The sequence below is a fragment of the Sinohyriopsis cumingii genome, unplaced genomic scaffold (assembly GCF_028554795.1).
Source record: "Sinohyriopsis cumingii isolate HCF-2022 unplaced genomic scaffold, ASM2855479v2 utg001831l, whole genome shotgun sequence".
NCBI lineage: Eukaryota > Metazoa > Mollusca > Bivalvia > Unionida > Unionidae > Sinohyriopsis > Sinohyriopsis cumingii.
In genome coordinates this window covers 719,015-735,700 of record NW_028316065.1, presented here as the reverse complement: position 1 = coordinate 735,700, position 16,686 = coordinate 719,015, and the positions used below count along the sequence as shown (strand labels likewise).

Sequence of the window (16,686 nt, the reverse complement as noted above, 5' to 3'; positions counted from 1 at the left end):
TATGACACATAAATAATACATTTTCTACCACAATCATTGATTATGTTAAGAGGAATATAACTTGTTCCATCTGCATTAAAAACCTGAAAATGAAGTGGCAAGCCTGTAGCCAATGAAAATTATTAATTTCACTTTTCGCTGAAAATTTGGAAAATGAAGCAGCAAAATCTTTAAGATTCCTTTATTATCTTTGCAACAATGGTCTGCAATTAACCTATAAGATCATGAAGAAACATGACCTCTGATGGTTATTTTGTTGTTGTTGTTAGCTTTTTTAATGTCTTTCAAACAATTTATCTGTGTAAAGTGGAAAAGTACAAATTATACAAACATATTAACTTGCACATTACTATTTATATGTCACCAACTGTAAGACCTTAATGTAAATCACACAATTTTCAACACCATGTCTCTCTGTCTCAAAATTTGGCTGACACAAACAACCATAAACTGGTAAGATAAAATATCTAAAAGAAGCAAAAACAAACACCAAATAATCTCATCTGCTTTTGAGGTTTTGCAATAATCATAACTTTGTCAGCACTCCACTACCATAAGAAAGCTGAAATAACTGTAATGAAAGTTTTATCATGTATACAGACCTATTGACTGGAATGAAAGTTTTATCATGTATACAGACCTATTGACTGGAATGAAAGTTTTATCATGTATACTGACCTACTGACTGTAATGAAAGTTTTATCATGTATACAGACCTATTGACTGTAATGAAAGTTTTATCATGTATACAGACCTACTGACTGTAATGAAAGTTTTATCATGTATACAGACCTATTGACTGGAATGAAAGTTTTATCATGTATACAGACCTACTGACTGGAATGAAAGTTTTATCATGTATACAGACCTATTGACTGGAATGAAAGTTTTATCATGTATACAGACCTATTGACTGTAATGAAAGTTTTATCATGTATACAGACCTATTGACTGGAATGAAAGTTTTATCATGTATACAGACCTATTGACTGGAATGAAAGTTTTATCATGTATACAGACCTATTGACTGGAATGAAAGTTTTATCATGTATACAGACCTATTGACTGGAATGAAAGTTTTATCATGTATACAGACCTATTGACTGTAATGAAAGTTTTATCATGTATACAGACCTATTGACTGTAATGAAAGTTTTATCATGTATACAGACCTACTGACTGTAATGAAAGTTTTATCATGTATACAGACCTATTGACTGGAATGAAAGTTTTATCATGTATACAGACCTATTGACTGTAAGGAAAGTTTTATCATGTATACAGACCTATCTATGTCTGACATACCTGAAAACAGCTGCACTAAACAAAATTTCTTTCTGGAGCTTGCTGTCTTGTAAATTTATCTTCACCCGTTATCTACCAGTGTTTTATATAATAATTTCCATTTTCTCTTATTTATTTTTCTTTTCACTTTTCAAACTATAATTGCTTCACTGAAAAATAATATATTTCCATTTGTCATTAATTAAAACTTGAAAATATACTGTACTAATAGCAGTTGGTGACTTTGCACTGAAATTCTGCATTCAACAGAACAAATATTTAATTTGCCAAATTTGTTGTTTTAATAAATAATTAAAATAAATCATCTGAACAATATTGGTTGCCTTTGATAATTCTGGTGTTTGCTTGCACTAACACAGATGTCCACCAAAGAAATACACATAAATTATTGTTGGTTAATTTTTTCATTTGTTCCTAATGGGGATAACATAAAAAATGTCAACAAACAGGCATACATAAGTCAAAATTTGGGGGACAAAGGATAAAAAACAGAGCAAAACATATTCCAGCCATTAAGATTCTACATGGATTCAGTGAGACAGGTGGCTGTAAACAAAAAATTTTTTTTAACAATAAGTGTGTTGCAATTTTATAGATCATGAAAATCTGATGTTGCAAATGTTAGCAATTAATTTATGGAATTTGTGAAATTTACTAAAATATTAGAAGATTCATAATACATGTAAATAGACTATGTCTTGATTATTGATTTTATTAGCAAATGGAAAACAAATGTATACAATAGATTTTCACTCTTTTCTTCCACAAAATTACTCCTGTATTAATTTTTTTCTTTTTTTAAAAAAAGATGCTCCAAAAGAACAGTCATGAATACTTGAAAATAGTCTTTTTACTTCATGTTCAGTTTATTCTAAATACTTCCTCAAGATATAAAGAAAAATAAAGACAAATGGGACAAGCAAGTACAAAGAAAATGTAATTCAAATTGTTGTGGATATAACTGTAAAGACTTTCTGAAAGAAAAAAAAGGAAACTAAAGTTCCAATTTCACTTAATGTATAAACTTCTGAATCACATGTTACACAAAATCTTATCAAAGAGTTCTACAATGCATCAAAGGGTAAATGCTCTAATATTTGTACGTCTCAAATGACGCTTGGTCTGTCCAATCAAGCACATCCTGATTATATACTGTATATATAAACTCTTTGTAAATATTAATTCTACACTGCATTTCTAAACTATTTTAAATACTGTTTCTATACTATATAAATGAACTTTCTAAATGCTGATCCTATACTGTAATTCCAATACATTGTACATGTAAACTCTTTTTAAATACTGAGTCAAAACTGAATATTCTGATAAATGTAAACTTTAGATACTTACTAAGTATCGCATATTCCATTACAATGTACATGTAAGCTCTTTATACATACTTACTCTACCGGTATACCGTATATTGTGATACAATGTACATGTAAGCTCTTAATAATATACTTACTCTGTACTGTATATTGTGATACAATGTACATGTGAATGCTCTATAAATACTGATTTTATAACAACTAAATTCTGCAAGAAATAAAGCAAAGTATTTGTTATCTTTGGACAATTTGCACAAACTGTGCTATATACTTGGTGTAATATGTGAGACTTTCATATTTAAATATCAACAAAACTTCATTTCTAAAAGGCAGAATTGGGCACAAAATCAGAATAATATATCTATATAAACATGATGTTTATAGTCAGTCAAGTACAATGGTCCATCACTACCAACCCTCATAAAACCTGATGTTTACAGTCAGTCAAATACAATGGTCCCTCACTGTAAACCCTCATAAAACCCGATGTTTACAGTCAGTCAAATACAATGGTCCCTCACTGTAAACCCTCATAAAACATGATGTTTACAGTCAGTCAAGTACAATGGTCCATCACTACCAACCCTCATAAAACCTGATGTTTACAGTCAGTCAAATACAATGGTCCCTCACTGTAAACCCTCATAAAACCTGATGTTTATAGTCAGTCAAATACAATGGTCCCTCACTGTAAACCCTCATAAAACATGATGTTTACAGTCAGTCAAGTACAATGGTCCATCACTACCAACCCTCATAAAACCTGATGTTTACAGTCAGTCAAGCACAATGGTCCCTCACTGTAAAACCCTCATAAAACCTGATGTTTACAGTCAGTCAAGTACAATGGCCACTCATTGTAGAACCGCTCAGTTCCTCATATACAGCTGACATGGTCATAGATCCAATCAAATTATGTAAAATTTGTTTTATTATTGCTATTTGAATTGTTCCATTTAATTCTCTTGGATGAACTAACAAGACAGACTCTTGAACATAACTCAGTATAAATTGCTTTCCCTTATAATCAGGGTAAATATTATGGCTCCTATAAAGTGTTTTAAAGAGGTAGCAATGTGCCACTCAAAATACCAGCATCTTACAAAAAGCTTGCAAGAGCATCATACTAGTTTGAATTTGAATAAATGCACTAAAATTTAATAGTTACCAATTTTAAAAACTAGTATATAGTTTCTTTCCTTTTAATCAAATCCAAAATTTAGGAACTAGTTTTTGAAATACTTTTAAAAGTATATAATTAAGGAATACTTTGGCATTCAAAACAAAGACAAAAATTAGTAAAATTACATAACTATGTTACTAACTGAATCTGCATATGAAGTATTCATTTTTAACATGTAATAATTCTGAAATTAGTAGTAATTCAATACATACTGTACTGTCTTTTCATTAACCTTTGATGCAGGTGGCTTATATGTAAAGCATAAGACTAGGTAATAAAGTAATCAAAAATGTTATAATATATAAAAGCAGAGGGTCTTAAGCGCATTGCCAGGACAGAATGCTGACTGCATCTGTAAGATGCTAGCATTTCAAATTCAAACTCAACCCATAAGCAGAAGACCAAAAAATGATTATGGATATAGATATATACCCAGTTTTCTGTGCATGGAGAGTGGAAGGCTGGAGATGTCTAGTTCAAACTAAAGCACAAAATTAGGCAACAAAAGGAGCACACCAAGGATCTGAAAAGGTAACAGAGGCAAAAAGGTTAGAGCAGTCTAGTACCATTCATACACATAATTAGTTTGATCTGATAACAGTATTTCTCTGCTTATAAAACTCCCAGCATCAACCTTCTAAATAGAATGAAACTTGGGGATATACTTAAAGTCACTAGGAAATAGCATAACATGTCGTATGTGAACTTAAAGGTACTTGTTAACATAAAATATTAAATTTCACTTTCCTTCTAAATCTTGCAAAAACCGTTTTTAATTACTTTCCTAACATTTACAACTGACTGATGATAACAGAAAACCTACTTTTTATTACAAGGCCAAGGTTTGCACGTAATGTCCATAATCAAGCAATTTAAAAAAAAACATTTTAACCAAAACTTTAACAAACCACCACTTAAGATCATAATATGTTTTTCTTTTTCAGATGAAGACTGAAATGAACTGTTATTAGAAGACCAATATCTGTAAATATTATCAATATTTTAGAATATTTTGTGGTGAAAATACTACAAAACTTCATATATGAACAATTACTGAAGGAAAGATCCAGGAATGACAGTTTTGTTCTGTTAAACCTTTGGTACAGTTAAACCATCACCAAAATTGGGAGTATGAATTTGAATTTCACAAAAAATTCTATCCTCATTAATTACCCAAATCTTGAAAACCTAGAATATATATATATATATATATATATATATATATATATATATATATATATATATATATATATATATATACACACACACGAGTTCTCTGTAGTAAGTAGTACCCTGTAGTACTTTAAGGACCTCCAGTTAGGGTTTTAAAAAATATGTATACCATACAGCTTTTCTATCAAATGGACCTCCAGTTAGGTTTTTCAAACAGTCTACAGCTTTTCGATCAAAAGGACCCCAATTCTGGGAGAAATGTGGCCCTTAACTTACATTTCAAAATCCTACAGATCTGCATATAAGCAGAGCATTGTATTCAGTCTTGTGGCCAATGAATAACCACGTAAATGTCACCTGGCAAAAGGGCTAAAAATATCTTGGGTTTTTAAGAAGCAAAAGAAAAGTGTCTTAAAACAATAGTGCTGTCTCAGCATAAAAGATGCATACAGAGATAAGTGAAACTTTAAGGAATAAATCATAGATGTGTATGAATGGTTAGATTAGATGCAGATTTTATGTAGTTGTAGTTAGTACCCAAACCATTCTGTTAAAACTGTTTAATTTGCAAATTCAGTACAATTTTAGGTCTCACCTCTTTTCAATATTAAAATGACATCTAAGTGACAAAATTTTGTCCTTTTGAACTATACAGTCTAAACATATATGGCCAAAGAAGCAAGCATACTAGGAAATCACCATTTTTTGGTGGGCTACTGTTTTGTTGTGGATTTCAGAGTTGGTATAACCATGAATTTCAAGTCCAATGAACAATAATCAAAAACCCAAAGGATCAATGATCATTCTGATCCAAAATAAATTACTCTTACCCAAATCAATGAATTTACATGTTAAGTAGCAACAAAAATTTCATTTACTACAAAACTATGAAATTTGATACCACAAAAACTTATTCGCAGTATTTATTCCAAGTGGAGACTTATTGCTCACAAGTTCATCTTTTCTTTTTTAATGTTCATTTCATAAGGTCTTGTGCAATAATGAAAAATGTAAAACTTACTAAGTGGGAGAGACTGATCTATGTTTAAATGTGATGAAGAGATATATTGGAGTTATGAAAAAAATGAACATAACCTATGAAGATGTGGAGGATCAGTCAATAATTACATGAAGCTGCTGCTGGTGATTTTATGAGAAAAGCAATACTTATGTTTCACTTTTTGTATCTAAGCAGCAAGACCAAGTGAAACTGAGTAGCAATGTAAATGAGAGTGAGTACACAACACACACCATTATATTACATGTAATATTTAAATGTATGTGCATACTACATACTATAATGTACTGTAACTATAACATACTGTAACAACAATTCAACTATGTAGAGTCCATTTAATAAAATAAAACTATGTACAATTTTGAAGACACATATCCTATACACTTGCTTATATCATAGCCAAATCCAACTGAAAAATGCACAGACACAGATCTGCCATCACATAAAGAGCTGGCATATATGTGTCCATGTAGTTTCTTTGGAGTGATCAGATTTATATGATGGAAGGTTAGGGTCTATGCTGTTTGTTAAGAGTGATCAGTAGAACAAACAATATGGACAATGATTTTCTGGTACATTATGCAAAAGCAAATCAGGGTCAATATTTGTTTGCAGTTGGACCCAACTTAAAAGCAAGTATATAGAGTACAATTTAAAAAAAAAAATAATATATTGTATACATAAGAGAAAGAAAAGAAAGGAAATATACTTTGTCTATACATGTAAATGCTACTATGTATAGGTATACATGTGTGTGTATATGTATGCATTTGTTTATAAATAAGTTCCTTTGTATGAGGGCTTCAAGGTAGATTAGTTCTTCAGTTAATTGTGTTACCCTCTATTATTATTATTACTACTATTAAGAGAGTCAGTTATAGAAATGGGTAGAAATTCCCACTCCACTTAAGAAGGGGGAAGGTGAGAATTTTCTAAATATAGGAGAGATTTAATATTAAAAAAATAAAGAAAATGCTTTAAATTATGATGCACAACTTTCATGCATTCTGTTGACTTTTCAATGTGGTTTTTAAACAAAATTAGCATCAGTTCCTTAATTGCATGTTTAGAAAAAACCATGGCACAAACGTGTGATCTGAAAAATTGGTTTTTACTTTTGCATATTCTACTAATATGCTCTGAATTAATTCTATGTCTTAGAGTACCAATTTTCATGGAATTTACTACCAACCATAAATTTAAAGCTATAACAAACAATAATCCATTGATATGAAGACAATGGATCCCACTAATCTCACTTCCTCATAAAAGCCATATTCTAAATTTTATGCACCGGCAACATTATGAATAATTTCTGTTGTTGCAAAACTATAAACATTTATCCCCTGGAAAACACATTTTCAAAGAAAGTACAGAAACAAATTTGGAAGTAAATACAACAATAAAACACTGAAAACTATTAGATTTTTTTCAAGAGAAATGTTAATAGTCTGTGCTAATATTAATACCCTTTTTTTACTTTTATTGAAAGGAATTAATATCAAGGTTGTGAGGTGATCTCTGTACTGATCACCTATTTTTTCATGTCAATAAATAATAATAAACAAATGTAATAATTATGACAATTTCTGCCTAACACATGAACCCTTCTTCAGGAAAAGCCACAAATAATTACATTTATCTGTGTACAATAGGTAACTTAAATACAAAACATTCAGGGAACAAAAAGACCATGTTTAAGTTATTGTGATTTTTATCGAGTTGGAAATTATTCTGACATACCCCAATTATAGTAAAACATAAATTTGTCAATTTGACACTTATTTATGAGGTTGCTCAGTTACTGTAATAAATCCATGATTGGACACTTAATAATGGCCATTTCTTAAACAAATTTAAATATCATTTATTTCATATTCATCTGAAAAACACTGGAGACATGACACACTGGCCTCATTCTTTGCTATAAAACTCTACTGATTGACAATTATGGTCATATTGGTATAATGTGCTCTATAAATACAAATGCTATTTTCGTTAATTATATCATTTTTATACATTACAAAAGAACCATATCTTAGATTAATGTCTTTAAATTTTAGCATTTAAAAAAAATTAAAAAATAATTTAACATGGACTTTACATACTCACCTTCTTTGGCTGAAAGTGTAAAATGCTTAAATTTTTTAGTTACATGCAAAATTTTGAAAATTATTTTTCCATATAAATATTCTGTATTCTCACAAATAGTTTATTTTAGAAATAGCCAGCACAATAACAGGTAGCATATGTCAAGGTGTAAATGAACGAAGCATATAAATACTGCCTTATATTTGTAAAACATTTGTCCTCCAAATGTAATTTTCAAATAAAGATGGAAAACATGAAATATTATATGATATTTGTAAGATGCTTTTAAATAAAATATTACATAAACATGTAATGAAAAATATCCATTCTTTATTCCATTTACTGACTAACCAATGTCTCCAATTTATATATTCAAAAATATCCCCTCAAGACACTTTGAAACTTTAAACTGTTACTTATGTGATTGCTTCATTGTAGTTTAAACACAGCAATAAGTGACCCATTCAATACCATTCCCATGTAAAATAGTATGCCTTTCTCATGTATAAAATAGTTTGCACTGATGTGAATGGGCTTATATTAATAAATCACTTGCCAACCAATCAAAACATTTCCAACTCTCAAATACAAAGTCTTCATTCAATTAATTCTGTTTGGACTGGTGAGAGCAACAGCCCATTATATTTCTATTGACCTAATAATTTATAGATCAGGACCATCTCTATGTGCAATTAGTACTTACTTTCATAACAAGAACCTGAGCATTTGGACTTGTGCTTCCTGGTGTTGTTTTCTGTCACATCTGCACATTTATAAGCAATGTAACTAGACCATCAAGGCGTGCCTTTGTTTGTAAACCATGGCATCATGGTCCTCAAAAGCATAAATCATTCTATATGATCTGAACAGTCGATTTAACTGGACCACTCAGTATTTGATGCAAAAATTGGGGTCAATAAGCATATGAGTGACTACTGATTTTCCAATGTGCACCTTGTTACAATCATATCTGGTTCATGTCTCATTCCCAAATTCAAGGCTTACTGATCATCATCAAGATAGATCAAGACAGATGGTAAAAATACCTTCAACATTTCAGATCCCAACGTAAATAAACAAAGCTTGCATGACAATTGTATATGAGATTCTGGTGGAGGGATTAACTTTGGGAGAAGACAGTGGTTCAGCAATTGCAGAGAAGTGCACTCTGTAAAGTGGCACATACTCCCAATATAGGCACCATTGATGTAAACATTGTAACTACTGGCAAAATTATAAGAGTAATCCAATCAGTTCAACATTTGCCAAACTGAATCAATCCATTATTCACATAACAGCTCGAAAACAAGCTTCTCTCACCAGATTTATGCTTAGGCAAGACAGGACATATTTCATCAAAAGCAGTGTCCCCATATATGTCAAGTGAAGTGCCATGTATAAATCAGCTTATGCAGACTCCTGGAGTTTCATTATGTGGAAGTGTCTGTACATTAATCTGGGGTTAATGCATTGGCACTGTCAGCAAATTTCTCTCAGATGCGATCATTCTGATTAAGTTAGGAGGCCCATAGTGGCTGAGTGGTCTGAAGCACTTTCAATTACAGATCACACACATCTCACCTGTCCATTTGGGTTTGAGTCTCAGTTCAACCAATCTGGGTACGTAAGAAAACCTGCAAATAGCCCCCTGTGGGTCAGTGGTTCTTTCCCCAGTATTCCTGGGTTCATCCTTCACCAAATATACTGGCCACCATATGTATCTTGTTATATCCTAAAATTTGGCATTAAATCCACAAAACCAAACCAAACCAACAGATTGTTTTAGAGTCTTGTGTGTCAGTGTTTTTCTCCTAGATGTTATCATTTAGATACAATGGATGTATTCCTCTCAGATGTGAGCATTCCAAATCTTTCTAAATTAGCCAACTGTCTTCCTAGGCAAAACATACATGTTTATAATTAAAAACTTAGCTGAATCTGCTTTTGTTGTGTATAAATTGTGACTGCTTATGTGTAATATACACAGCAACACCTGACCAACTCACTACCATTCCCAGGTATAAAATAGTTTACATTAATATGAATTGGCTTATATTAATAAGTCACCCACCAACCACTCGAAACATTTCCAGCTGTAAGGTACAGCATCTGTGTTCAACAATTTTTGGTGCAGAATAGTGGAAGCAACAGCTCTTTCCATTTCTATTGATAGCTGCCATCCCTGAGGCAACATGTAGTGTTCAATGGACTTGGGATTGTCTCTATGAAACTTGTAGCTTTTCCAAATAATGGATATTCACATCATTCCATTCCATTTTATTCACCCAAGAATCTACTGTCAGTGCTATATTGCATATTCAACTAAATCCACTGAGTGAAGTCCACATGGTTGCCACTGACATCTCCAACTTTCATGGGGACAGCCCAGACTCCAATTAGCTGTTTTCAGTTTCTGCTGAATAAATTCTGCTTATCCATAACTTTCTGTCCAGGTGTTTCACTATGAACTTTTGTACAACCTTGGTGAGGCTATTGAGTAATTACTAAATCACTCACCAACAGAATGAACCAAACTTGAGCAGCAGCAACGTACATCCCACTAGACAAAACCATACATGTTTATAAATAGTTAACTGGATTTGTTTTTGTTGTGCATCAACTCTAAATTTTAAAGTACCTGTAGTTTTAGAAAAGACATACACTACTGACAAAAAATCTCAGAGAAACCAATTTTTTTATAGATATTTAGTGCTAATCCTGACTCACCTTGTGTTTCCTTTTTTCCTTCCTTTTTCTCCAGTATTTTAACCACTGCAAAAATATTTTAAAAAAGCAAATATTTGGATTGAGATTCTATTTGTTCAAGACTGGAACAATATTGCCAGTCACACTATTTTTCATGCTAAAATGTGGTGTACACCTGAAAGCTTGAAAGTAAACAGACATTGTAATAAAAACCTATTTTCTCCCCACTCAAACACAATCAACATATCCTCATCTGAATTTCCATTTCAGAATATATTTTTAAATGTGAGATTAGGTTCACTTATCAGTACTACCAAGCAGCAAAAACAATATGCCATAATATCTCTTAAGTCTGTGCTAGTTAAGTGTATATCTGCATTATTTTCATAAATTAAAACCATAAATCTGGTTTGGAAACAAGTTGTACACACCTTTAGTTCTACTATTTTCACATATAATGACTGCTGTAAAAGACTATTTCCATAATTAGAATAAGTCCATTCTGCAAAATAATTATGGTATGCAAGGATTTTTTATGGATTCCGACACAAAAATGGTGACAAGCTCACAGAGTAATTTCTGACTGCAAGGGTTGTACCAGAAGGTGGTGTGACCAAGACCCAAACATAAGACCACCCACTGTTGCCAATATGTCATTATTATTTTCTCAGACTATAAATGTTGTGTAGTCCTATTAGATCTAACTTTTCCAGACTCCAAAACTGAATATATATATATATATATATATATATATATATATATATATATATATATATATATATATATATATATATATATATATATATATATATTACTTTCTATGACTTTTGGAGAGAAAAAACAAAATGAAAACGTGTAAAGTGGGTAGAAGCATTGTGCTGAGTAAAACTGATTACCTGCAACATCATAGGTATGGTATCACAATCAGTAGGAATGTAGATACAGTTTTAATATTTTTACACTGATATCTGAGTGATCCTGGTTCTAATTCCATTGTCACTTTTTTCACCACTATTTTCCCTTATTCCTTAACCTAGATTTTATGTTTAGGAAAATTATAATTTAAAACAAATATAGAATTTGACAAAATTAACATAATTACATTGGATTTTAAAATCAATTTTTGTTATGAAATGAAATTTCTATAAGTCCATTGAATCTATAAATAATTAGAAGGTTTGATAACAGAAATAAAATGAAACAGAAAAACATAATTTCAAAAGCTTTTATTACATTAGCTAAATGAAGTAACTTTGTAATGTATGGCAAAATATTTCACAACTATTGAATATAAATAATTTTTTGTGAGTTTGTTTCAGTGGGTATTTTTAACAGGCATGTGCAAATAAATTATAGTCTGTCTATCAGTATTCATCTAAAATAGTATCTGGCTATTTACTTTAACAATTTTTGTCTAGACTTTTGGGGTAAACATCCATGACCACAAACTGAAATAAAAATGAAAGAGTCATGAAGAGCAAATTAATTTTAATTTTAAAAACATAATTATTGCCAGTCAGAACCAAACAAAATGCCATTTATGAGCACATCCTAAAAATGACAGCAAGCTAAAGGATGAGAAAAAAGTAGTATTCTATCGCCAAGCTCATGGAGATTCTAACTGACAGTGGAGAGACTGGAAGGGAAATAATGCCCAGTACTTCAAGCCCCTGCAATGTACATGGTACTCTGTTTATCAAATTTTAGATCAGTGCTCTTGCACTAGGTGTAGAGTTCCTGAACAAAGCTTTACATCAGGAGAAGATCCTCCCAATTAACATTATGAAGGTCTATGGATTGTCTGGATAGACAATCCAGACTGACAAGCATCCAGACCTGATGCTGAGTGCAGGACTGGATAGAGGGGAACTGTCAGGCCCTGCTATCAGGACAACACATATCTGAGACCCCCAGATGAATGAGTAGCTTCATGGTCTTCTTAGCATACTTAGTGGGATACTATGTTATAATAATAAAAATATCATTTTAGCATAAGATATATTTATTGTTGTCGTTGATTATGCAAATTTGAAAAACCAAATCAAGACTTTATCACAATTCCAATAGTGTATCCACTTTCTGACATAAGACACTTACAAAATATACATTACTGATAATAACAGCTTCATCATAAATATTTAACCTAATTAGCTAAAACTGTACAGTATTTAATAACTCAACATCATTTCACAAACTGAAATAAGTTTTAATGAGAAAGTGTAATGGCTCTATTTATGTAACCAATTAAATTAATATGTTCCAGTTTGTGCAACAGTGCCTTAACATCATGATGTTGCATCATGCATTCCCTCTCAAGCCCATGGATACAAGAAACTATGGTGCTAGAATATATATATTATTATGGTCTCAAAACAATACTCCATCAAAAAATGTCACAAGCCAGTTTTCTAGTGAAGAGGTTCATCTGGTAATAGGGATAGCTTTATCTCCCTCTTACTACGTAATGGTGGGATAAAAAGACTAAGAGAGTCACAGTACAGCATATACTAACTCTTCATCTTCTTGGCTTTATCGAGTTCAATCTTCATCATCATGGTGATCCTGCGTAGTTCCTCAAAGGCCAACCTCCAATCAATGCCCAGCTTGTGACGACTTGCCTTCAGAATCATGCCCTCAAGGTTCTGGATGCCCTCCAGAGCACCTGGTGGAATGATATTAGACACTGGGTAACTTGTCCTGATTTACAAATACAGTTTCAAAATGCCTAAACTATATATACAAGGGCAGTTTTTACCTACCTATTATGTTATATTACACATATTAAATATTGTATATCACACAAATCTCACAGGCATTTATATATTGCAACTTTTTTAAGAAAAACCGATTTCAAAAATATTCACTTGAACTAGTAACAGTCACATAATGTGTGTATTGACAATGATTTAACTGCAAAAAGCTCTATGGTAAAGATGCTCAGATTTTATAAAATTTAAAAATTGTGTTGATTTTAGCACAATGGCTGACCATTAGGGCTAAAAGTGCCTTCCCATCCTATGTTCCTTTTGTAAAGAATATTTACATAATATTAGCAAAAATTTACAAAAAATAAGGGAACTGATGTTAACAACAAATAAATGTCATAGTGACCTATTTTTGAAATGGTTGTATAGAAAGTAAAATTCAGAGATATTTCTTTTTTAAACAACCTTTCATAACTACATGACAAACACTGTGCTTGAACAATAAAGTTTATCACAAAAGTTAATAAAGTCATCAGAGCATGCAACATAAGTCACTCTAAAATATTTTGGCAAAATTTATCCAATAATAATCAAAAAGTATCCAATAACTAATCCCAAGCATCAAAAACTATTTCCATTAAAATTCCGAGTATCCAGACTCTAAATAAACTGGGAAAATCCTCAAATAAAATTGAAAGAAAAAAAATCTTATCTCCATCATGCAGAGTTCTGACAGGCATCTTTATGGGGCAGTGTACAAAGGACCTCACCTATATTCATAATATATACATTTGCTGACCAATCCTATGATCCCTTTCAAACAGTCATAGGCCATGTTTACATGGCATTTACCTAATAAATGGCTAATTTGACTTTCAAAATCCTGAGAGCTGAAATTTGATTGGCCAATAATAAGGTTTTCAGAACATTACCATTGATGAGTATCTATCAGATCTCAACTTTAAGTAGGTCTGTGGAGGTCTGGCTATAACCAGATTGATTTTGAACAGCCTTAATAATAGGCAAAATGTGGAAAGTTCTAAAGATCTACCTAGTTCATGACATTTGACCATCCACAAATCATCTGAAGCACACAGAAATCTCCAGCGTCTGCAAACCTGCAAGTAAAACGTTCTATGCTAAAATTATGCAAATTACAATGAAAAATAAGATAACTTAGACAGAAAACATTTTCAATGTGTATTCCATTTTTTTGTAGTGAAAGTCTACACTGCAGGACATGATTAGTGAAATAGTACAATGCAGGATATGATTAGTAAAATAGTACACCACTCCCTCGATAACCCATGCCCTGATAACTCGCGAACCCGCTTATAATGCGGTGGCAGGTGTGGATCCCATTTTTTAAACCCGAAAATACCCCAAAAATGTATCCCTACTTGTTGAACTTGAAGAAAATCGCAATCAAAATTGGTAACGGAAGCTTTGCTGTATCGCTCGTTTTATCATTGAAAACGGTAAATAGGACTTGGAAATTTTAATCAACACTATGAAAATCAAATTTAAAAATAGCTCATACAATTTTTTACATTTTCTTTCCAAACTACATTTCTAGTACACCACAATTAATGATATGTAAGGAAATTTCGATCAATGAAAATGTCACTTACACTGCGTGGAGGCAGTATTTTAATAAATAAATACAAATTAAATAATTTTTTATCAATTGAAATTTGTGTTCTAGATCCATCTTCTAGTTCCTTTTAAGTGTATTCCTCATAAATGCAATGTGTCCTCTTGTAATTAAATGTAAAATGCGCAAGCGTTTCTCTGAGAACCTAATTAAGTACCGACTGTGTTTTGATAATTGACTTGCGGAAGTATCTGTTGTATTGTTGCACTGAATTTAAAGCTGGCCTCCTTTGTATTATCACATTATGTCTTTTGAATAGAAAAAAAGGAGATGGAATAAAAGAAAAGTTAAAAGGCACAAAAATCAGACTAACTTAAAATCTAGCGGCCTCGGTTGCATGTCGGGTGAACTCACTTCATTTGATCAATCGAACACTGTAATGAACGTTATTGTGTATGTAACAGGAACTACCTTAAATTCACTGACTCTTTCATAACTGTGATAAAAAATAACAAGGCAGCCAAGCGAAAAATGAATACTTTGTAAAATATAGAGCTTGGTTTCACAGATATGGACCATTGTGGGCAAGCAAGTTTCAGAGAGTTCTTGAACTGGCATTTTGAGATATCCTCAGGGATGATAAGCAATTTCATTATTACTTCCACTGAAATCACGACATTAACATTGTACTAACTGAATAATAAAAAACTGAGTTTCGACGTAGACGTGTCACGAAATAAATGTTGCGTGTTTTTCAAGAAGAAAAAAAAGAAATCTTGTTTGGTGGTGTATCAACAGGTAGTCTGGTTCCCAAATTATGGACTACCGATTTGGCAAGATACTATTAAACACCATTACGAAAACCAGACTTATCAAGAAAACAAAAAGCAGTGACGTAATACACAGATTTTTCGCGTACATGTAATGGTTCAAACCAGTTGGAACAATATTTCATATAATGGATATTTTCAAGATTTTTTATTTAATATTTAAACAGAATAACGAACAACTTCATTAGAAAAAGTGCATTTTTAAAAATTATTATCGACGTGATTGTAAAATAACAATTCAGTCATTAAACAGCCCAGTTCCCTAACGCAGCCCCCCTCCCCACGGTTTTCTTGATGTCAAAGCGATTTTTTTTCAATTTTTTAAGGTCCCTCAGTAACTCGCGCCTTGCTTATAGTGCGGTATATGTTTGTGGACCCATTGTGCGCGAGTTATCGAGGGAGAAGTGTACACTGCAGGATATCATTAGTGAAAAATTACAATGTTGGATATGATTAGTGAAATAGTAAACTGCTGGATATGATTAGTGAAATAGTACACTGCTGGATATGATTACTGAAATAGTCCACTGCTGGATATGATTGGTGAAATAGTACACTGCTGGATATGATTAGTGAAGTAGTACACTGGTGGATATGATTGGTGAAATAGTACACTGCTGGATATGATTAGTGAAATAGTACACTGCTGGATATGATTAGTGAAAAAGTACACTGCTGGATATGATTAGTGAAATAGTACACTGCTGGATATGATTAGTGAAATAGTAAAATGCTGGATATGATTAGTGAAAT

General features: G+C 31.9%; 1 protein-coding gene across 1 annotated transcript in view; it reads right to left on the bottom strand.

Annotated features, from left to right (window-relative positions):
• LOC149771472 (uncharacterized) overlaps positions 1–16,686 on the bottom strand; it is a 179,362-nt gene that overhangs the window by 121,232 nt on the left and 41,444 nt on the right. Inside the window, exons 8-11 of the mRNA XM_089948413.1 lie at positions 14,561–14,627; positions 13,317–13,466; positions 10,826–10,870; positions 8,120–8,128 (exon numbers count right to left, since the gene is read on the bottom strand). Of these exons, the coding sequence (XP_089804539.1) occupies positions 8,120–8,128; positions 10,826–10,870; positions 13,317–13,466; positions 14,561–14,627 (271 nt within the window). The remainder of the gene's footprint in view (positions 1–8,119; positions 8,129–10,825; positions 10,871–13,316; positions 13,467–14,560; positions 14,628–16,686) is intronic.